A 24,476-nucleotide genomic window follows, 5' to 3' on the forward strand; every position below is an offset into this window, starting at 1 on the left:
CCATAAAAAAAGAAGTTGCATTTTACAGACTTTTAAAAAGCTCACTTTTATATCATAAACATTTATTATGCAGTTAGTAAATAGAAAAAGTGATTGAAAAGGAGAAAGAGGGGGTCAGTATTTTCCCAAATCAAGTTAATTTAAAGGAACTAATTCAGATGTATTTGAAACCCCCCCCCCCCCCCGCCCAAAAAAATACTGTTTGTGTGAAGATTCTACATCTTGTTTTCTGTGTTTTGAGTTGTCATGAGTGCCTGTTTGGGAGACAAAGTAGAAATTCCCCATGATTTTTGTATGATAGCTAAAAGAAGTTTATCTTAGAAGTTTAACTGAAACTAGGTTGGTAGACATTTGAACATTTCAAATATGTACATTTTCTTTCTGTTCTTTTGATTATCCTTTTTTTTAAATTTATTTTTTTGCTGATTATCCTTCTTAATGAAATTTTGTAAACACAATTTTTAAGTTTACTGTAGTTGATTATATTATGGTATTATCATTTAACGATTATTTTTCTCATTTAGTTCATTGCTTTAAAAAGTTCCATTTGGATGATATGGGGAACTTGCACCTGAATGTAAATTAACATATTACTTCTTTTTGGGGGACAATATTGCTATTTAAAAATACCGGCCAAACTCAGTAGTGGACTTGGTGATGGTAGTAATTCCTTACGTCCTCATGGACTAGTAACAAAGAGGTTCAAGACCAGCAGCTGGTCTGTGGATCACATTTGAGAAGAGTTGAACTGACTTAAAGCAAGCTTTGTATGGTTTGGAAGTGGGAGGGAAAACAAGAAGGTATTTCACTTGGAGGAATAAGGGAATGGAATGGCTTCTTTTTGCTAACTTCGTTCTTTTTTTTTTTTTTAATTTTTTCAGTATAGTGGACATACGTTAGTTTCACTTTCAACTTAGTGACTCAACAAGTTCTGTGCATCAGAATGGTTTCTTAAAAGACAAGTTAACAAAAAGCAAGATGTCATATAATCTTAATGAATACAAGGGAAAATTACATAGATTTCATTGCCTCTTGGTTTAAACACTGTTTTATAAGAGGCAACTGCATGCACTATTATTTAGTTTTTGCCAGATTATATATTTGAATTAGCCAAGCCAGGAAATAGACATAATTTTTGGCTAACTTAGAAAACTTCTGTGTACCTTAGTGTGACATTGAAAACTAAGTCATCAATAGATAAAATAGATATAATACAAATGAAGTATTTTTATTTTACCTTATGTAAGATATATCTTAAGTATTGCATATATGAATTACCATTAAACAGTTCAAGAAAATTTGGGGATAAATAAAATTTAAAATGTACTGGATCAGAAACTAATTAATTAGGTGTATTTACTGATAAGGTAATGTTCCTTATTTTATATTAAATATATCCTCGCCTCAAATAATGTATCAGAAGTTAAAGCATTCTCACAATAATTTATAAAACCCTGCCACATTATTCTGTATAAAAAGTATGTTTACTCTGTTATTTCTTTGTTTTTTTGATGTAGCTTATAATATGAATATGAAAGTTGGCATAATTTCAACTACAAAATATTTTTTTTAAACATGGCCGTATTTGATTAATATAGGTGTAAAAATAAAAACATTTCTCTACTGATGATATAATCATTATATCTGGGAAATTAAATAGCTGTCAAACAAAACAAGAAGCTATTATACCACTAGATTGTCTAGCTAAATCAGGGAATAGTATCACTAAGGAAAAGAGTAGCATAAGCCAAAATGCATAAGGAAGGAGAACAGGTAAATAAGTATAAGTACACCTTTTGATCCCTTTGCTATATTATTATTAGTTTTCTTAGGAGTTTTATGATACCTTGAGAAAATTTTGAAGTTATTTTTGTGCTACTATTTTAATCAAAAACATGCTTATGGATGTTAGACTAAAAGCTTTATAATTATTAGTAAGCTAAATATTTTCCCTGAATTTTAGGCTTTTTATCTGCAAAATAAGTGAAATACCCCTTAATCTGCTGTGTTTTGACCAGTAAATCTAACTTACTTAAAACCTGGCATGATTAATGGTAGTTACTAGAAATTAGTTATTACCACTTTATTCTTTCTTAAATTTTATTTTCATTTTTTATTGTTTTATTCTTGATGGTGATATTCTTAAAAATAGTGATATTTTGATAAAGGGAATATGAAAATGAAAAATTTATATGGGGAATCATAGATTGGGTAGAATTAAAAAGAATATTAACTTCATAGAATTAATATTATTTAATCTTTACAGTTGACTAGCTTATTTTTGTTATTAACAGAATTACCTTCCATCTCTTTTTTTGTAAAACGATAATTGTATTTAAGTAGCTTGAGTCCAAGTCACTGTGACTTTTCAGGTGTTTAGTAAATAGATGCCAAACAGGCCCAGGGTTTTGGATGGGAGGATTCTGAGACTGCTGCTGTTTGTTTCTTTATTCCTTACATGCTTGAAAATGAAATTTTCTCCATCTGATGTTAAAATTTAAAATCCTGGTATATCCTCAGATCTTTTCTTTTTATATACTATATTTTTAAAATAGAAGGTCCTTCCAGTTTATATTTATTTTGAAATTAAATGTAGATAGCTGCAGATAGACTATATCTAAATAATTTCCAACCAGAAAAAAATACTTGACAGCTATCGTCTTTGTTCCCTACTTAATATTTCTTTTTTCTTTCATTTTCTGAGAACTAAAGGTCTTGAATTACTTCTTTAACAAATGCTAATATCCCCTTTTAAGAAGGATGTGTGCCTTCAAGCAATTTATTGACTATTTCTGGCTAAATAAAGAGAAAGAATTAGAAACTTTGAATTCAATAAAATTAAATTAAAAAAAAAAAGAAACCTTGAATTCTGAATGTTCTAATCAGGAGGTTTTCTTGAGGAGTGAGATACAATGATGGAGGCAAGGCATAGTAGAGTGTATGAAGAAGAACAAGTTGACTTTAATTATCAGGTTAGAGTACTGTGGCACCAGTAGCTTTGAAATTTTTAACATTAGAACTGTGGGCTCAATGTTGCTTTAATGTCAGCATTTCAAAATCAGTTAAGTCGGTTAAAATTTCTTTCGAAGTGAAATAAAATTTATGGTGGTGGTTAATGAGTTTTGAGGCATTAAATTTTCTCCAGCCCCCCATACATGCTTCTTTTAAGATGTATGATATTTAAAAGGTAATAACTCAGTCCAGTATTGTTTTCTAGTAAATTCGGTCAAAAATATAATTTTAAAAAATACCCCAGTATTTTGCATGTTATATCTCGTCTTTACTCTTTGTCATGTGGTTATTCTTTCTTGATGAAGTCATTAGAGGACAACTGTGAAACCATCAAAAATTCTATGATGGAGGAGCCAAACATGAATAAGGTACAAAATATCATTCAACTGAAATTAGAAATTGCATTCTTTAACAAGAAAAACGAACTGTTTGCATTTTAGTTTTGAACTGGACTTTGTCTCCAACGTAGTTAAATTGTTGTTCCCTCAGATTACTCTTCCTTGGTTTCAACAAATATGCAATCATAAAAATTATTTGTTTTGTTAATAAGAGAATGCAATTTTAAAGGGAGTTGAATGTAACCTGTTTTGGCTACAGATTTTTCTGAGTAAATACAGCTGAAGTTCTTAATAAAATGTAATTATAATAGCCATTATAGAATTATAGTGGTACTGTTCTATTTCTACAAATGTCACTTTTGAAGTTAACGTTCTCTCCTGTGATGTTAATTCCTTAAAATGTATCAAATAGTCTTATGTAACATTTATTTTTCTGATAGGAATAGCATGTAGCACATTGCCTTGTATATAATAATGTCTCATAATACTTGAGATCAAGAGCAAAAATTGTAGGAATTTGTATAATCATGAAGTACCTCCCACATGTCCCATGATCATACATTCAAGTATGACTTTTATTAAGTTGGTATTTAACTCGTTTGTTTCTTACTCTGATTTTAAGTCCCTCTCAACAAAGTAATTTTTAGGGGAAAATTTTCTCAAAAGATATTTTTTTAAGGCTACTAATTCCCACTGTTAATTCTTTCTCTAAGAAAATCTTTTGGTAAAAATAGGAAAAATAATTCTATGCAAGTAATAAAAAGGACTGATTAGCTGTCAAGTGTACATTATAACTCAAATTTTTGGCAAAATAAATTTATGCATTTCACACTTTGGAAATGTCTACTGACCTTTGGGCATTTTAAAAAGAGTATAGTTGAAACTTTTAATCATTTAACAGTAAGTTCTTGCCTAAGTAATCATTAATTACTAGTCTGTACATTATCATGAATTCTCATCCAAGGATTTTTTTTTCACACTATTTATAAGATGTTAATAATCAGTATGTGGTATTTCTGTAGTAATCACACTACTTTAAAAGGTAGTCATTCTGTTTGGTGTGTTAACATCATTGTTAAATAATGTTTAAATAAAACAGAATTGTTTTAAACAGGTTTATTAGGTATACCTGAGTTAAAACACCTGCACATATTTATTAAAGTGTAGTTTGATCTTGGCATATGTATACACTAAGCCATAACCACAATCAAGAAAAAAAATAGAGTCATCACCTCCAAAACTTTAATCTCCCTCCTCCTCCTTTCCTTCTACTTCTGCCCTCTTTCTTACAGGTAGCTACAAGTCTGCTTCCTCATGTTATAGATTAGTTTGCATTTTCTAGAATTTTATGTAAATGGAATTACACACAATGTCTTTTTTCCCCCTAGCATAATTGAGATTCCTCCATATTGGGTATTTCAGTAATGCATTGCTTTTTATTGCTGAAGTGTATTCATTGTATTGCTGTACCATAATTTATTTTTGTACCTGTTGGTGAACACTTGAGCTCTTCCCATTTCATAACTATTTCAAATTAAGAATGTTCAGAATCGTCATATGCAAGTCTCTGTGTGTGGGCATAGGCTTTCATTTGTCTTGTGCAAATGCTTAGGAGTGGAAGGGCAGATTACATTGTAGGTGTGTGGTTAACTTTTTAAGAAACTGCTCAAGTATTTTCCAAGGTGCTGGTACCATTTTACCACCCCCACCCCCCCAGCAGCAGTGCATGAAATCTGAGTTGCTTTACCTCCTCACCACTACCTGGCATGCTCAACCTTTTTATTTTAGCCATTCCAGTAGGTGTGTAGTGGTTTTAATTTGCATTGTGCATCTTCTCCTGTGCTTGTTTATCATTTGTAGGACTTTTTGGTTGAAGTATCTTTTCAAATGTGTCTTTAATTGGGTTGTTTTCTTAATAGAATTGTAACAGTTGTTTTTTCTATTTTAAATATAAGTCATAGCTGATTGGCCAATATTTTCTCCTACTCTATTGCGTGTCTTACTCCCTTTACAATTTGTTTTAAACAGAAGTTTTTAATGGACACAATGGACCTCATCAAAATTTGTTCTGTGTATGGACATCCTTTTTTTGGTGTCATATCTAAGAAGGCTTTGGCTTAAAGTCACAAAGATTTTCTCCTGCTTTGCTCTAGTTTGAGTTTTATAATTGGTGAAGATTACTTCCATTACTGCAACTTTCCAATGAAAAAGAAATCCAACGTTCTGCCCTACAAAGAAATCACAACACAAAGGCATTGTTTAAATCCTACCAAAAATTTTTTGAGTCTTTTTTTTATATGGCACAAAGTATGGATTGCCCTTAATTTTTTTTTAATCTGTGTATTCGTTATTCACCACGTGTTCTGAAAAGATTATCTTTTCTTCCACTAAATTGCCTTTTCCTCCCTTAAAAAAAAACAAAAAACAAATGACATATATGTATCATGGATTTTGTTTTGGACCATTGATTTATTTATCATTATACTGATCTCCCACTGTCTTACTGTACTGAATAGAACTTCCAGTCCATTATTGAACAGAAGTGGTAAAAGCAGACATTTTTATTTTGTTGCTGATCATTAAGTATGCTGTTTTCTCTAGGATTGTTTTAGATATCCTTTATAAGGTTGAGGAAGATTTTCTGTTCCTAGTTGTTGAAAGATTTTAATCAGTAATAGATGTTGGATTTTGTCACATGTTTTTGTTTTTTGTGGGGTTTTTTGTTTGTTTGCTTTTTAGGTTGGTGGTTTTTTTGTTTTTGTTTTTGTTTTTGTTTTTTGCTACTATTGAGGTGTTCATGTGGTTCTTATTTCAGTTTGTTAATATGGCTAAATAGGATGATGGATTAGTTTATATTAAACCGACCTTTCATTCTCTGACCAAGCTTCCTTTGGTCATGATGTGTGTGTTTGGTTGTTTTTTAATGATAAATCTTTCAAAAATTCTGTTAAGAACTTTTGCATTTATGTTAATGAGGAATATTAGTTAATGGTTTTCTTAATGTCTTGGAGTTCTTTTTTGGTTTTGGGGTTTTTTTTGTTTTTTTTTTAAAGATTTTATTTTAGGGCGCCTGGGTGGCTCAGTGGGTTAAGCCGCTGCCTTCGGCTCAGGTCATGATCTCAGAGTCCTGGGATCGAGTCCCGCATCGGGCTCTCTGCTCAGCGGAGAGCCTGCTTCCCTCTCTCTCTCTGCCTGCCTCTCCATCTACTTGTGATTTCTCTCTGTCAAATAAATAAATGAAATCTTTAAAAAAAAAAAAAAAAAAAAAAAAAAAAAAAAAAAAGAATTATTAAAGATTTTATTTTATTTGACAGACAGAGATCATAAGTAGGCAGAGAGGCGGGTAGAGAGAGAGGGAAGCAGGCTCCCTGCTGAGCAGAGAGGCCGGATGCGGGGCTCGATCCCAGGACCCTGAGATCATGACCTGAGCCGAAGGCAGAGGCTTTAACCCACTGAGCCACCCAGGTGCCCCTCTTTTTTGGTTTTAAACTAAAGCTGGAGTCACAAGATGAGTTGGGAAATATTCTCTTCAATTTTTTAGAAAAATTTGTGTAGAATTAGTATTATTTCTTACTTAAGTGTTTGGTGTAATTCACCAGAGAAACTATCTGGTCTTTTATATCCACAAATTCAGTTTCTTTAACAGATATAGGGTAAGTCTATATCTGTTACTTATTTCTTCTTGAGTGAGCATTAGTAGTCCATGTCATTAAAGAAATTTGTTTGTCTGGGTGCATAGGTGGCTCAGTTGGTTAAATGTCCAACTCTTGATTTCATCTCAGGTCGTGATCTCAGGGTCCTGAGATCAAACCCGTAGTCAGCCTCTGTGGTGGGCATGGAACTTGCTTGGGATTCTCTCTCCCTCTGCCCCTCCCCACTCTGTCCGTCTCTAAAATAAATAATAAATAAAAATTTAAAAACAAAGGAATTTATCTGCTTCAAGTGTCAAATTTATAGGTATAAAGTTATTCATACTAGTCCCCTATTTTTTAATACACAGTAAAATCTATGGTGATGTCAACTTTCATTTTTCTGCTAGTTTTGAAAACAAAATTACTTCCTGAATATTTTTATTTCCTAATATTTCGAGTATTGGTGTTCTTTTATGTTCACTTGCAAGTGTCCGATTTCCTTGCAATATTCCTTTGATACTCTTTAGATCTCCTTTTACTTTATGTTTTGTTTTATTATATCATTAGAGTAGTGCTGAAGTAATTTATAATGTTCACCTTCACATTGTAGAAGGTGATAGTAGCTGAAAATCACCAATGAGACCTAGAGTTTCAGGTCACCTTTTCTGTAGATCTATTATGGGACCTTGAGCTCCTTACGAATCCTTGAAGCCTTCTTTATTAATGTATAAAATTAGGGTTGATAGTTTTAAACATGCTGGCTGCTCTAATTTAAACAGTAGTAAAGTCCTGGATTTAGTTTGCTGTGGTCCTCTCTTCTTCAGTTCTTAAAGGAAGCTCTGTGGAACCTGAACATTATTTAGATCAGGTCCTGTATAAAATTTCTTTTTTTTGAATTGTGGTAAAATATGCATATAAACTTTACCATTTAATTCTTCTGAGCATACCATTGTGTGCCATTAGTTCATTCCTATTGTTGTGTAGCCCTCACCACTGCCCATGTCCAGAGCTTTTTCATTTTCCCATACTGAACCACTGTCCCCATTAGACAGTAGCTCTCCATTTTCTCCTCCCACCTCACCTGGCCCACCAGCCAGATCTGTCTGTCTGTCTCTGTGAATTTTCCTGCCCTGGGTATCTGTATGAATGGAATCATATAGTATCTGTCATTCTGTGACTGGCTGCTTTCACTTAGGTTACTATTTTTTAGTATGTATGTAGTATGTAGTATGTATCAGAATCTCCTTTGTTTTTAAGCCCAACTGGTATTCCATTCTGTATACGTCGCATAAACTGTATAGCCATTCCTCTGTCAATGGACATTTGGGTTCTTTGCTTCTTTTGACTGTTTTGAATAATGCTCCTGTGAACATTGATATATATGTACCTGTTCAAGTCTCTGCTTTTCTTTTAGTTATATACCCAGAAATGAAATTGCTGGAATCTATGGTAATTCTGTGTCTACTTTTTGATCTGCATAATCTCTTCAAATCTCTTTTAGCACTAGTATTTATATTCTTGTTTCCTCACATATCCAGCCCAATCAAATTTTAAAGCATGGCCTGAAACTTTACATTATAAAGTTTACATTAACCTATACATTAAGAGCATATTCACGGTGGTTTTTTTTTTTTTTTTACTTTGATTTTATATGGTATGGCCTTTAGCAAATTATATTCCTAGCACATGCAAGTTCTCTTTTTTTAGCTGACCATATTGTGTTTCCACTTCCTTCCTTGCCTACCTTAGATTTCATGATCCATCATTATGATCAGTCCTTTATAGAAACCCTCAACCCTTTTACTCTTCTCTCTCTGCCTTGAATATTCCCAAACCTGTTTACATGTAGCTTTTTGTCTACTCTGTGCCATTGTAACTGAACCAAAGTTGAGTTCCATCCTCAGTGAGTCACACACTCCCGGTTGAGTTATGGCATAGAGAAAACTCAATTTGCAGCAGATAAGGAGATCGTGGGTAAAGGCTTCCAAAGCTGTGCCTCCCTGAGCAAGGGTGGATGGGTTCCTTTTATTTAGAATTAGAATGCATGTTTAGGTGGGGAAGTCTGGTCATCCTGTGTAGAAATGGGCATAAGGTCACTCGTGTACCTTAAGGAAACCTGCCCATACACATGTTGTATGTTAGGCAGATGAGGCGTGTGCTCCTCCTTGGGCTGAGGTTTAGTACTAAATGGGATAAGGAAATGGGGTAAAGGTAGTCATCCCATCATCCCCATCCTAGAGATAACTCTGTGGTCCATCTCTTCAGGCAGAAGTGGGGAGTTGAGATCACACTGGTCTGGGTGGCCTGGGCTAGCTGGAGGTCTTGTCAAGGTAGGCACTATTGCTGGAGGGGCAGTTCTGCTTTCCCTTGGCTTGACTTAAGAGATAAGGGGGAAAGAAGAGCTGAAGAAAAAATGTGGGACAGAGGTGGGGGAGTGTAAGCAAGTGGGCCATAAAGGTAAGGTCTTGGAGTCTAGCTGGTGACATATTCACCCAAATAGCTGAACATGGGTAAAGAAAAAGCACAAACCCCAGAGGCTTGCATTGAAATTTACAGCCACAAATCCCAAACTAAACTACCTGTCAACCAAAATTAATGACTCTGTAGTAAATTTTTTTTCTTGTTCTCTTTTCCATTCTCCCCACTTTTTCCCTCTTTCCTTAAACTTCCAGTATTCCTTGCTGTTTGCCACTGGTGACTTTATTTTGCCATCAAAATAAGTGCAGGAGATTTAGACTAATCTTCTCATCACCAAATCTAACTTCTGCTCTATATGCAGATACTTTGTTCTGCCTTTTCTAACAGTACATAGGCTGTCACTTTTTGTCCAAGACCAGATTTTCCATTTATACATTGATCCTATCTCCTCTTTATCTACCCAAGGACTTTGCTTCAGTAGTTATCTTCTCTTCCTCTACCCTGATAAATAGTTATCTTTCTCTTAGCATAAACAAATATATTTTGTCTTATTTTCAGATGAAAACCAAAAAACCTAGCTTTGAATCTTGCTACTCTCCATTTCTGTAATCCCCCATCTAGGAAAATTCATTTATAGAATTCACTATAAAAATCATCAGGGCGCCTGGGTGGCTCAGTGGGTTAAGCCTCTGCCTTCGGCTCAAGGTCCGGGATTGAGCCCGACATGGGGCTCTCTGCTCGGCAGGGAGCCTCCTTCCCCACCTCTGTCTGCCTGACTCTATGCCTACTTATGATGTCTCTCTGCCAAATAAAGGAATACAATCTTTAAAAATCATCAGAGAAGACTTAAGAGTAATGTTGCAGATACCCTGTGGAGGAACCACCCAGTTTAAGGAAGAAAACATTATCAATTCAGTTGAATGCCCCTGTGAATCTTCCCCAGTGGAATGTCACATGCCTCTCTAATGTAGTTACCTGTTATCTCCAGCCCACTGCGCTGAGATTTTACTGGTCAAAGTCACTTACCTTTGACTTCCAGGATGCTCAATTCAGTAGTCAGTTCTGTTTCCCTTTAATTCAGTTTTTCAGTATCCTTTGGTATTGTTGACTGAAGCCGCCTTTTTGAAACTTGGTTCACTTTTTTCTGTAACATCATATTTAATGATTAAATATTCATAGTTGGAGAATGTTTCCTCTTCTGTCAGACTGTTTCTTGTAATATGGATTTATTCTGTCAGTATTTCTTTCCCTACATTACTTCCATCTTGAATTGGCTTATCTTTTTCCTTTCTTGGAAACGTTGGGTGTCTCAGGACTTAGTTCTCTAAGCTTTTCTCTTCTCCGTCTTTACTTTCTCCTCATGTTATCTCATGGTTTAAATACCATCCACAGCTAGCTTTTAAGTTATAACTCTTAAATCACTTCCTGAACTCTGGACTTGCCTTATTAATCTAAGAGCTACCTTGCCCTGAACGTCTGAACACAGAATTTTCTTTCTTCTCCTAATCTTAATCCAAATCCCCACTTTTTCTTCACTTGTGTCTCATTAAATGGTACCTTCACTCACCCAGTTATCAGGTCTGAAATCTAGAAGTTATCCTTGCTTTTTCTCTTTTAGCTTTTACTGTAATTTCAGTCCATTAGCAAAATTTATCCTAATTCCAACCACTTGATTGAATCGTGATTCCAATCACGACCACCATTGCTACTACCCTAATCAAATCCCCCTTTACCTCTCACTCCAGCTGCTGAAGTAGCCTCTTAACTGATCTGGCAGCCATTCTCACATTCTGTATACTTTGCCTCACAACATCCAGAATTATCTAAACCCTGCAGTGGCTTCCTAGCTTTAAAATAAAATTTGAACTCTTTATTAAGGCTTTTAAGGCCCTTTGCATGCTGAATCCTGCCTGGTCTCCAAGGTCATTTCCTACTACTTGCTATTGTTCTCAAAATTAAATATGCAGGGGCTCCTGGGTGGCTCAGTGGGTTAAGCCTCTGCCTTAGGCCTTCAGCTCCCAGCTGAAGATCCTAGGGTCCTCGGATCAAGCCCCCACCCCCTCTGGCTCTGCTCCACAGGGAGCCTGCTTCCCCCACCCCCCTCTATCTCTGCCTACTTGTGATCTCTGTCAAATAAATAGGTAAAATTTTTTTAAAAATTAAATATGCATAAGCTTTTGAGATGCTAAACATCATTCTTTTCCCCTCCCCTCTTTGATTATCACACTGGTGATCTTGGGGCCACAGTATTACGAACTAAAGTTTTATTAAATCTAAGTAATGAGAGGACAAGAATGTATTTTCACAATGAAGAAGATTTTTAAGTTTATGCTTATTCGAGCTTTCTTTCCCATAAATGTAAAGTTTGAAAAAGCTCTGCAGGTAAAATGAATATTTTCCCCCTCACCTACCCATTACCAGCAAATAACATATTCCTCTGTGGCCTGCAAATATCATTTGTCTTTCTTTCCATTTTTTCAAAATCCAGTACTGGACATTTAGTATGCTTTAGATACTAGGCAGATAATTAAGTTGGGATTTTGTCATAAAATTACAGAATTTGACATTATGTACATTTGATGAGGCTCTTGTAGCCAGAGGTAAGATTTTCCTCAGAAAAGAAGTTGACCCTGAAATCACCCGCATGTTTGCCAAGCACTGAAATTGTTTTATGTTTGTTATCAGATTGTTTTTTAAAGATTTTATTTATTTACTTGACAGAGATCACAAGTAAGGAGAGAGGCGTGGGGGAGGGGGCAGGCTGCCTGCTGAGCAGAGAGCCCTAATCCCAGGACCCTGGGATCATGACCTGAGCTGAAGGCAGAGGCTTTAACCCACTGAGCCACCCAGACGCCCCCAGATTATATTTTAGATTAGAATATATTTGACATCTTTATATCCAGTGACCGTGAGTTTTGTTTGTATATAAGATTATTTGGGTTTGATTAACTTTTTTTTTTTTGACAGACAGAGATCCCAGGTAGGCAGAAAGGCAGGCAGAGAGGGGGAAGGGAAGCAGGCTCCCCGTTGAGCAGAGAGCCGGATGTGGGACTCAATCCCAGGACCCTGAAATTATGACCTGAGCCAAAGGCAGAGGCTTTAACCCACTGAGCCACCCAGGCACCTGGGTTTGGCTATCTTTTAAGACTCAACTTTGCCATTCAACAGCCTTCTTATTTGCCATTTTTAAAAATAGTGCTAACTCGGGCGCCTGGGTGGCTCAGTGGGTTAAGCCGCTGCCTTCGGCTCAGGTCATGATCTCGGGGTCCTGGGATCGAGTCCCGCATCGGGCTCTCTGCTCAGCAGGGAGCCTGCTTCCCTCTCTCACTCTCTGCCTGCCTCTCTGCCTACTTGTGATCTCTGTCTGTCAAATAAATAAATAAAATCTTTAAAAAAAAAAAATAGTGCTAACTCACTTTTGTTGGTCAAACAATGGGCAAGCATTGGTGATGTTTTTATCTAAACTTTGCAGGAATTGTATTTGTTATATTCTTTTTTTTTTTAGAATTTATTTTTAATTCCAAAGTAGAGCTCGAAATCCCAACCCTGAGATCACGAACTGCATGCTCTACTGACTTAGCTAGCCAGATGCCTCAATTTTGTTAAATTTTTGTCAAATTAATAACTTCTGTACTTCAAAATGTGTTGTGAACTATTTTATACTAATTCATTTTAAAGATTGAAGGTTAGGCAGTAAAATAAGATGAAGCAATATCCTATTAACATTTCTAACTGTTAATAATTGTCTCCTCCTTTTACCTGTTTATTTTTAGTAAATGTTAGTTTTATACAGTATTCTCTTCTGTGTTCAAAGGCCTTGCATATACCTTCTCTGGGGTAAGCAGAAGGTTGATATATTTCCCTCAACTAAAGAATATCGAGTTGTGGTTTATTCATCTATTAAAATGACTACTGACCTGGGTAAATTACTATGCCTTTCAGGGTTCCAGGTTGTTTTTCTTCTTTGTTTTTTTTGTTTTTATAAAATAAAAGTTGTTTTAGACTAGGAGTCTGTAAACTATATTCAGCTGGCCATATTTGACTCTTCTTGTATAGGCAGTGAAATAAGAATGGTCCTTATATTTTTAAAAGGTTGTTTAACAAAAAAAAGACTAATAGCAACAGTGATCCTCTTTGGTATGCAAAACCTAAAAATATTTACCTTTTGACGTTCTTATATTTACAAAATATTATCCAAGGATTATAATACTAAGATATAGGGCAAACAAATCTTTTTTTTAATAATTAGAATGTCTTGATCCTTTAAAGTTAATTCATTTGTGTTAATTTATTGGGAACATAATTAATGAAGTTGTATATTGTATAAACTGTCTTTTTATATATGGGAAGCCAAGCTGGAAAAAATTTAAATTTCCCTGGTCAAATTAGTTTTGTTTTAGGGATAATTAACATGTAAAACAGTACCTTTGGCTAGGAAATGTCTAAAAAGTTTCTTAAAATAATTAATGCAAGTATTAAATGACAAATTGGGATATACTGTTTTTTTTTCTATGACTAAAATCACTATATTTTTATATTTTCTTTCCTTCCATTTAGATAGAAGCAGACTTGGGATATCCTGGAGGTAAAGCAAGAATAATTCACAAGGAATCTGATATCATTACTGCCTTTGCTGTTAATAAAGTAAGTGCATAGACTTTTTATTCTTTGATTATTAAGTATTCATTGTTGAAGAATGTCTACTATTATGTCAGCTTATTCAGTATTAGTAATTCTCTTTCCCAAAGCTAATTCTCACTGCCTAAATTTCAATCTGAGTAAGTTCCTTTATTTTATAAAATGATTACATTGTTTGATAATTAAATTTATTGGATATGTAGCAGATAAAGTAATGTTTTATTACTACACAGAAAGAAATATCAAATATTTATATATGCAATAGCCTTTAGAATTTCTACAACACATTAAAGCATTTAATCTAAAAAAAGGTTTTTTATTTTCCTTCTATGAATATGTTGAATGTGGTTGTTAATATTAGATCAAATTCAAGTTTTTACATGACTTACAGCAATTCTCACCCATTGACTTATAGCTACATTAGCTGTGTAACTAGTTTCTTCTTTATATTCCTTAGTCTTCTACATAACATGTTCTTTAAATCTGTCTGTGAGCTCCTTAAAAAAAGAATAGCCTTAGATATACAGTCGTCCTAAGTCAAATTTATTTTAGTGTGCCTGGGTGGCTTAGTGGGTTAAACGCCTCTGCCTTCAGCTCAGGTCATGATCTCAGGGTCCTGGGATCGAGCCCCACATCGGGCTCTGTGCTCAGCAGGGAGCCTGCATCCCCCTCTCTCTCTGCCTGCCTCTCTGCCTACTTGTGATCTCTCTCTCTCTCTCTCTCTCTCTGTCAAATAAATAAATAAATAAATAAATCTTTAATAAAGAATTTACTTTAATCACTTTCTCCTTCTTTCTTCCCTAAATGCCTTGCTGCACAGTTTTATTTGCATACACACACAAATACACCCCTATACATAATTACGTATATCTCTTTTTTCACATATTCCTAACTTTAAAATAATTTTTGAGTATTATTTTAATAAATACCCTACGGCATTATGCATTCAGAATCATTTCACCAGTTGGTTCTCCATCTTCCTATGAAATATCTTTCTTTCCTTTCATTTCTCCTAGACAGTTCCTCTATCCTTCTGCCCTCATCTTTCCCTATATCCTTTGTCTCATTTCCCTCTCATACACACCCCTGAATAGTTACTAGTTCTGTTGAAGACAGGCAGGTTTGGAATGAGCCCCTTAACCAGACAGTTCTCATGTTATAGCATCTGTGCAATATATGGTATAGTATATGTCAATACAAATAGAAAGCTATTGTCTGCACCCAACAGCTATCTTCCTTCCCTTGAAAAAAATATGATGTTAAATATTCTGTGCTATAAAACAAGCTCACTTCTTTTTCTTTTTTCTTTTTTTGGATATATATAAGTAATTAGTAATAAACAGTCATCCACATATTATATAAAATCTCTTGTTCACTGTGCAAGAAGAGTGTACCTGTTTAGTTTTTATTTCTCCAGATTATCATTTTACAGCTTAAGTTTATAGATGAGAAATAATACCTTTTGCTTTAAATTCCATTATTTTAAAATGCTGATGAGATTGAACTTTTTTCCATTTGTTTAGTTGTGAGTTATCTGTGTTAAGAACTGTGAAAGGTCTAAGATTTATTACTAATAACAGAAGCATTATCCAGAATATCAGCATTTATGCTGTAGTTCCCTGTGTTAATATTACCACAAGTGGCGGGGAGGGGGCCAAATGATAACTGCACACAGAGTAGGTTGTGTTATACGAAAGGAACACTGAGTTAAGGGAACCTTAATTTTCTCTAATGTACATTAAGGGTACCTGCCCTTTGATCTGGAGGGAGATGCTGTAGGCTTATAGCCATTCTGCAGAACCAACAGCAGTCAGTAAGTCACTCACCAGACATGCAGAAACAGAGAGACCTGTGGAGAATTATCTCTAAGCAGTCTCATTACATCCTTTTCCATTTATGTCTCGGTATTCATTTTTTCCTTTTGTTTTTGTATTAGCATTTTACATAATGGAAATTTTAATCCTATTTTCCCTTTGCTGTCAACATTTTTATTTTCTCTTTTCAGTTCATAGATGTTTAAAATTTTGTATCATTTAATCTGACCAACTCTTTAAATTAATATTTATTTATTTAGTTTAAAGAAGGATAGAGAGAGAACGTGGGGGAGGGGGAGAGAGTGGGGGAAAGAGAGAACCTTTTTTTTCCCCAAAGATTTTATTTATGTATTAGAGAGAGAGCACAAGCAAGGTGAAGGGCAAAGGGAGAAGCAGACCACTTAGCAGGAAGCCCAATGAGGGGCTTGATCCTGGGATTCTGGGGTCATGACCTGAGCCTAAGGCAGACACTTAACCAACTGAGCCAGAGAGAGAAAGAGAGAGAGAGAGAGAGAGAGAGAGAGACATCAGCACACTCTGCACTGAACTTCTGTCTCATGACCCTGAGATCACAACTTGAGCTCAAACCAAGGGTCAGATACTTAACGGCTGTACCACTTAGGTGTCCCTACAGTATCCATCTTTTAATTTATCATTTATTCTGACAAACTTTCCCCACTCTTTTTCTGTCTACCCCTATATCTTTCACATATTCCTTTCCCAAATTCTGTTTTTCTTGTTTAAGCCTGAAAAGCTTTAGGTGAAAGCGATACTGTCTTATTTGAATAATGTACTTTTATTTCTTTAGTTTGATGTTCCTTATCTCTCTCTACCTTCTAGAGCTTCTATCCAGCACCTCCCTCCACATTTCAGAACTGTGTAAACCTTAGGGAGATTGTACCACACTAGCAGACCGGAGAGAGAGTGCTGGGAGAAGAAATAAAGTGGTACATGCATTACCATTTAGAGGAGGCTTTGTGTTAGATGCTCTTCAGTTCTTAGAACATAAACATATCTCCAAGCTCAAGCGGATAGTTATTACACTCAAGATATTTGTTTGTGATAATGCTGTCTTTTCTGCATCCTAAAGTTTCTATGGGCTATTTTGTAGTTTCCATTTTTAGAAGTGGCCCATATACATGTTGTGCTTTTTTATTTAAAAATTATGATATGATTTGTTTTTCAGGCAAATAGAAACTGCATAGCAATTGCATCAAGCCATGATGTTCAAGAACTGGATGTTTCTGGAATTCTAGCTACACAAATCTATACTTGGGTAGATGATGATGCTGAAATGGAAACCAAAGGGTACTTTTATACTTTGTTTTTAATTCATTAACATTGTGTTAAATGATATCCACAGAACTATAACTTCCAAAAGATTTTTAGAGGAGTATTCCTAGATTGTGAGTATAGTGGACACTGATATGATACAGAATGGAAAAGGGGTGGCAGGCACTTTAAAGAAAGGAACTGAGGGTTAGAAGAGAGTAATGTGAGAGATTCTGCAATTGTTCACATTGATGAAGTACTATCTCCGAGTTAGGAGTTAAGAGCTGAAGAAAATTTTAGAAGGAAATACAAAAGCATATATTAGAGCTTTCAGGAATAAAGGAAGAAATGAAGAACTAATGGGTTGCTCTCCTTCCGGTTGATGTTCTTTTGTAGATCAGAAGATTTCTTGGTTATACATGCTCGTGATGATTTAACAGCTGTGCAGGGTACAACCCCATATACACATAGCAATCCCGGCACTCCAATCAACATGCCTTGGCTTGGCAGTACACAGACTGGCAGAGGAGCATCTGTGGTATGTAGAGTTCAACATACTGTGGATAGGGGTGTCTGGATGGTTCAGTCAGCTGAGTGTCCGACTTGATCGCAGGGTGTGAGTTCAGGTCCCACACTGCGTTCCATGCTGGGCATGGAGCTTACTTCAAAAACAAAAACAAACCCCCCACACAAAGTAAAAATACTGTGTTTAACTGTCCCTTTTCCCCCCTCTAGTTTAATAGTTAAAGGGTGATTTAAACATATTTTTTAAAAATCCTCAACTTTTTAGTAAGTCATACTTGCTGAAAATTATAAATTTAGATTATGAAGAATGATATGTATTTTCATATGAAAAAGATAAAAATTATTTTAAAAAATAATTTAAAATAGAAAGAGCTGTATTTTAAGAGCTCTATTTAATTATTTAAAACTTATTGGTACAAATCAGGTATCAGCAAGCTGTAGTCTGTCAGTCAAACTGTTTTTGTGTAAACGTGCTTGAGAGTAGTGTTGACTTTTTTCAGTGGTAGAAAAAAAAGTCAAAAGAAGAATGGTATTTTGTGACACAAAAAAATTATATGAAATTCAGATTTCGTTATCTATAGGCAAAGTTTTATTGGAACATAGCCACAGTTATTTGTTTGTATTTTGTCAGAGGATCTTCTTGAGCTCTGATTAAGTTGTCATCCATGTTTATCCCTCAATGAGATTCTTTTATTAATACTTAATGAGCCATGGAGTCATAGAATCCCAGGACCAGTAATTCTTTCAGTGGCTTTCTGGTGGTGTGGTTATTTTTAGTTTCCTAATTCCTATAGAATTCTTTCCTTGGCCTCTCCGTCCCCACCAACACACATACTAATTTTTTTTTTTTTTTACTAATTAGTAAGGGTAGTTATTTTAATAAATGTTTAATCATCCTTAATAATACCTGATAGTATTATATATTAATATAGTTCCTCTGTTGCTCATAAAACCTTATTTTTGTTCATATAAACTTACTATGCTCTGAGATACCTGTTGAGATAGCTGTTATAATTACTCCTACTTAGCATTTTTCAGATGAAACTTAAGATCCAGAAGGGTCTAGTGATTTAACTTAGGTCATTATCTCAGATTTTTGGTAGAGCTTATATTAAAGTCTTTTATTCCTCCTACCTAGCTCACTGATTTCAGGTAGGAGTGTTCAAAGTATTGAAGAGTTTGAAAAGCAATCTAGGAATTATTCAAGTGAACTGTCTTGGTCATTTATAGTTCATTTTTTCCAACTGACAGATACATTAAAATTCACTTCTAAAACCTACTGATATTATCTTCTTTTAAAGGAAAACTTAAAGAGAATATACAAAATATGTAAAAAGAAATAACAGGCAATTTCTCCAACTCCACTTTCAGAGAATACAATGAACTTCTTCCTTTAACAGTATCTTGCTGGTCTCTCTGCTTCCACACTTGCTCCCTGTGTTCTGGATACAGTGGCCAGAGTTGCTCTTTTCTAAAGGATCATTTAGGTTGTCACTCTGGTGTTTAAAACTTTCTGATTTCCCAATACAACTTTAAAAAAACAAGTCCTTAAGGTGGCCTTTGTAGTCCTCTGTGATCTAACCCCTGCCAGCCTCTGCAGCCTCATCTCTGTTCATTCTGTACCTGATTCGCTTTGCTGTAATTACAGTGACCTTGAGAGGCCACTCAAGAAGTCTCTTGAGAACATCAAGCTCATTGCCCTGTCAGAGCCTTTGCCTTGCATTCTGCTTCAAATGTTCTTTTTTTTTTTTTTCTTTTACCATTCAGATCTCAGGTCAGGTTCCCAGGGATTTCCCTTGGTTCTCTAGTGAAGGCATCTGCCCTTCCCCACTCTACCTGTAGTCACTCTGTATGTCATTATTATCCCCCATTTTATCTTCTTTAATAGCCTGTGTCAGTTTTGAAATTATCTGTTCACTATTTATCTTTTTTAACATACTCTGTAATGGAAACTGTGTGAGAGATTGTTATGACTGCCTTAGACACTGATGATCTCTAACTAGAATGGCGTTTATCATATGGTCAGTGCTCAGAAAATACTTGTTTTTACTCCAAAGCATTATAACACAGAAATTTACCTTTGTCATTCTTGTTAGGATAGGATTTCCTTTCTATCTCCATCTTAGTAGAACCGCTTTTCAGGAGGGGATCATTGTGATTTGTTAGGATAATTAGTCTAATTGGTCCCACTCTGTCCTCAAGAAAAGACATTGGTATTATCAGGTGGTTCTTTTTTATAAGGATCTTCTAAAATAAGTTATGATTTCTTTCCTTTATATGTTCTGCATATGCTCTTAGAAATTTTATTAAACCTGTGCTTATGTATTTTTTGCTTATGGTTTTACTTTGATATTTTAGTCAGAAAGAAAAGTAAAAGAATAGGAATATTTAGGCGTTTCTTTAATTAAAGGAACATGAGATTTCAATATCAAGTTTGCTAAACAGAGGTAACATTCAGCAGGTTTTTGTTTTTTTGTGAAGAATTAATGAAATATTTTCTTAATTCTGTTGTTTTATTGAATTATTAATTCTAACAAAAAAAGAATACTTTTATAACCAACTTCTGCTGTTTTGTAGTAAAATTACAACCATAACCATCCTTCAGTGTTTCTGTCCTTCAGCACTTAACGCTTGCCAGCTCTCTTCCTCCCTACCTAGTCCCCACTTTACTCACGACTTTAGTCTAATGGACAATTTAAAATCCACAAGAACAACACAAAAAAATCTACTCAAGACTGATACTATGAAGCTTAGGATAACATATAATTGTAGTTATGGTGCTGTATAAATAGGAATTGTTCTAGTAATTAAAATTATCTCTTTAATTTCACTTATTCTTATTTGACAGGCTACTTAAATCATTCACAACATGATTTAAAAATGGATAAATTAAAAAAAATGGACGAATAGTTCCATACTATCAGTTAAAAATTTATACAATTTTCTGTTTACCTCTTTTTTTTGTTTTTTTCACATGCTTCTGCCTATCTTTTTAACCTTGTACTATTCAGGATTTTTCCAATAAAATTAATGGGATCAGAAAAGAATTGGCAAGAAAGGAGGTAAGACTAAATTCTCAAGGTGAATTTGTTCTTAGAGCCTAGTCAATGATGCTGAAAATGTATGTACACTTAAACATGAGAGAGCTGAGCTATTAAATTTAATTTCTGTTATTACATTTAGTATTTTTAGCACCCACAATGTTCAGTAGGAATCACATAAAAATAAATAAATAAATGTTATTTGAATTACCTGTCACATTTTGTATTTTTAATCCTACTTTTTATTGTAACTATAGAAGAATGATTTTTCTTTGTTAACAGATGATTAAGAAAGCCATTAATAATGTCAGAAGAATGACTTCTCATCCAACTCTTCCTTACTGTAAGTTGATAATAATTAGCCAGTGTTCTAAGGAATTTAAAGCAGGTTTTTAGTTTCATTTGAAAGGTAGTCAGCTATTTTACTTTTTTTTTTTTAATAGAGAGTGTCTGCTAGCAAATAAAAACATTTCAAAATTGGATAACAATAGAAAAAGAAATTTTCCTGAATTAATAGAGAAGGCTAACTTGATGCAGTAAATCTTTACTTATGTTGACTGCATATTTCTAAGTTAGAACATTTCTGGACACTTCATACAATTAGAAGTTATAGTCATAATTAATTGTTTTAATAATGAGATCACTCTCATCTTTTATTACAGAGATCAGAACAGTACCTTGGTCATTTATTGGCTCATCATAGTTACTTTGTATTTTATTAATATTTCGTCAGTTTGCCTTTTATCAGACACACTAATAGTAGGCAAAGGAAGTAGTTTCTAGTAAGTTCTTACACTATCAGGGAAGATATATTATTGTCAGTTAATATTCTTGGGAATTTCAAAAGTTTTTCTCCTTTAACAAAGAACTTAATCAATGGGGAATTTATTTGGACATACTGAAACAGAGTAAAAACAAAAAAGACAAATTTAAAAATATTTGTGCGTTAGAATCAGCATTCATATTGGCATCTCAATATTCAAGTTTTCTTAATATGATTTTTAAGTTGTGCCTCTCATCAAGTTGCCCCCCACACAGTAATAAGCACCACGCCTATTAATTAAAAAACATTCATGTTCCTTCAATTTTGTAACATAAAAAATTATACTACTTTTATAATGAGAGATATTCTGATAAGATATATTTGACAAAACCAGTGTTCTTTTCTACTTCACTGTCCTAAGTAGTACAAGCAGCTGTTACCAAAATTGCATATCAGTGTCCAACAAAAGGGTTCAAAAGAGCTATGTATTTAAAATGAAGAGAGCAGCTTCTATTACGGATCCTAAAGATGTGAAATAATGTAAAAATTAATCAGTGTTTTTACTGCATTGAATCATTACTACTGATAATTATACTTAACATAAATTGAGTGGTCCATGTTAAGCATATTTCTAAATGATTCATATGGATTATCTTGTTTACTTCTCATAGCTATCTCTTAACTTACATATCATTATTCCCCTTTTTCAGGACAATTTGAAATGGGTTCATGGAGATTAAATAAGCTTCCTTGTATCACAAAATTAGTAAATGGCAAAGTGATGAATTAATAATACTTAGCTTATTCACATCCCTCAGTGAAACAACACATTTTGAGATATCCGGTCAGTCAGTCAGAATAACTATCAGAAGTGATTTTTTTCTTTACTGTGCATAACATTCAAGACTTTCTACAGTTTTTTTTTTTTCCAGAGAAAATATATAAGTTTAAACATTAATAGTAGGACTGATAAGAAGTGACTCTTTAGTTCACCCAGAAATTTGTTAACTGGTTATTATATAAAGTATTTATTAAAGGCTATTAAAAGATCATTTCAAAGACTATTAAAAGATAATTTCAAAAGGAAGTAAAATTTACAGAGGTCTGATTTAATTGCTTCTGTTATGTAGTGTGAGAGTATATTCTGAGTCAAATGAAAGTACATCAAAAAACTGTTTTTAAGATTAAAAATACTGAAACGAAATTTCATGACAAAGGTAAGTTCATGTAAATTGACTATGATTCATTTCAAAGGTGCTTCTTTCATAAAGGTCTTCACTTGGATTCAAAAATAAACCTTCCAAAGATGACTGTAATAAATTTGCAATTTTTGCCCTTTATAATGCAGATCTGACAGGAGCTCAAGACGGAAGTGTCCGAATGTTTGAATGGGGCCATTCTCAACAAATAACCTGTTTTCGATCTGGTGGCAATTCAAGAGTTACTAGAATGAGATTTAACTACCAAGGAAATAAGGTAGTATATAAAAATATAAATGGGAAGAGGGCTTGATTATTTTGGAAGTTTATAAATATTACTAGTCTGTGTTTCTGAAGAGAGCAGTTGAGTGAGGTAATGATAAATTATTAATCTATATATGGATTTTTCTTTTATAAAAGTCTTCTCAAAGAATACTTACATTCATTTCATTCTTCTTGGAACATTTATTTATGGGTATGCATGTTTTGTGTGTATATGTGTGTATATATATCCATTAAAATTCACTTAATGATGCTTAAGGACCAACTGTTATAGGACCACCAAATATATTTTTGATTAAATATTTCTACTTTCTTTGTCTTCTGGAACCTACTCAAAGTATGGTCAAGTAGCAAGTAACATCTGGGAGCTTATTAAAAATGCAAATTATTGTGCTCGTTCGGCAGCACATATAATACTAAAATAGGGATACAGAGAAGATTAGCGTGGCCCCTGAGCAAGGATGACACACAAATTTGTGAAGGATTCCATATTTTAAAAAAAAAAAAAAAGATTAATTCTACTGCAGACCTAGTGAGTCAACGTCTGCATTTTAACCAAATACTTTTGTGATTTGTACCTACATTAAGCTTTTGAGGACTGGTCTAGAGCAGGGCATCAACAAATCATGGCCTAGCTACATTTTATTTGTGAGTAAAATTTTATTAGAACACAGCTACCTCACTCATTATTTCTTTTCTATAATTACCTTTCCACTACAACAGCAGAGTCCAGGAAAGCAAAGACTTTATAGATGGCAAGGCTAAAATGTTTACTATATGACCCTTTAAGAAATGGTTTTTCAACCCTGCTCTAGAATATCTCTTACTGTCCTCACTTCCCATAATCCTGTTTTTTTCAGACTGCCTCTCTGTACCCCCAGTATCTCACTATCACTTTAAACAACAATTTTAGGGACATCAGCCTGCTCTTTGTCTTCAGAACCATGCTTCACTAAAAAGACACAGTGCCCTCACAGATGGTCCATCTTGCCTTGCCTTTTCTCTCAACTTCCAAACCTTTAACTCTCCTCACGTGTTGTTTGTATCTTGGTGTGTTGCAGTCTTATTGCCTACCACATTTATCACTGAGCAGTGTTACCATTTCACAAAAGTCAATGATAATTTTTCAAATAGCTATGAAATAAACTTTTGAGAGTATATGGTTTCTTAATACCAGTTGGCAACATTCTTTGCTCCGTAGTGGGAAGTTGAGGGGACTTAATCTAGAAGCTTTTAGCATTCCACTGTAATTTCAGTTGTGTAATGTATACTTCAGTGCTTATGCTTTTCTACTTTAGTTGTCAATACTATATTGCTCCTTAGCTAGGCTCTGTACCTCAGTTCTTAGCTTTCTAATGCATCCTTCATATTGCCAACACAGTTATATAACTAATAATAGAGTTATATAACCACACTATAAGGGAGATCACATTACTGGTTCTTTTCAAGAGCCCTTCAAGGCTCCTCATTGTATCTAGAATACCATATTCTTTAGCATGGCATTCAATACCTTCTGCAGTCTGAATTATTTTGTAGATTTAA

General features: G+C 34.3%; 1 protein-coding gene and 1 non-coding gene across 7 annotated transcripts in view; both read left to right on the plus strand.

The window, feature by feature from the left end:
- DMXL1 (Dmx like 1) overlaps positions 1-24,476 on the plus strand; it is a 128,794-nt gene that overhangs the window by 90,002 nt on the left and 14,316 nt on the right. For 3 of the 6 annotated variants that reach the window (XM_032335417.1, XM_032335421.1, XM_032335422.1), the window contains 7 exons: positions 3,318-3,380; positions 13,958-14,044; positions 17,039-17,160; positions 17,521-17,662; positions 20,661-20,711; positions 20,973-21,033; positions 22,802-22,929. In XM_032335417.1, coding sequence (XP_032191308.1) covers positions 3,318-3,380; positions 13,958-14,044; positions 17,039-17,160; positions 17,521-17,662; positions 20,661-20,711; positions 20,973-21,033; positions 22,802-22,929 — 654 coding nt within the window. The remainder of the gene's footprint in view (positions 1-3,317; positions 3,381-13,957; positions 14,045-17,038; positions 17,161-17,520; positions 17,663-20,660; positions 20,712-20,972; positions 21,034-22,801; positions 22,930-24,476) is intronic. The other 3 variants (XM_032335419.1, XM_032335418.1, XM_032335420.1) reach the window with 3 other exon arrangements.
- LOC116587379 lies at positions 23,325-23,430 on the plus strand. The gene has a single exon (XR_004284403.1). It is a non-coding gene; the product is annotated as a U6 spliceosomal RNA (small nuclear RNA).

Source organism: Mustela erminea, chromosome 3 (genome assembly GCF_009829155.1).
Source record: "Mustela erminea isolate mMusErm1 chromosome 3, mMusErm1.Pri, whole genome shotgun sequence".
Taxonomy (NCBI): Eukaryota; Metazoa; Chordata; class Mammalia; order Carnivora; family Mustelidae; genus Mustela; species Mustela erminea.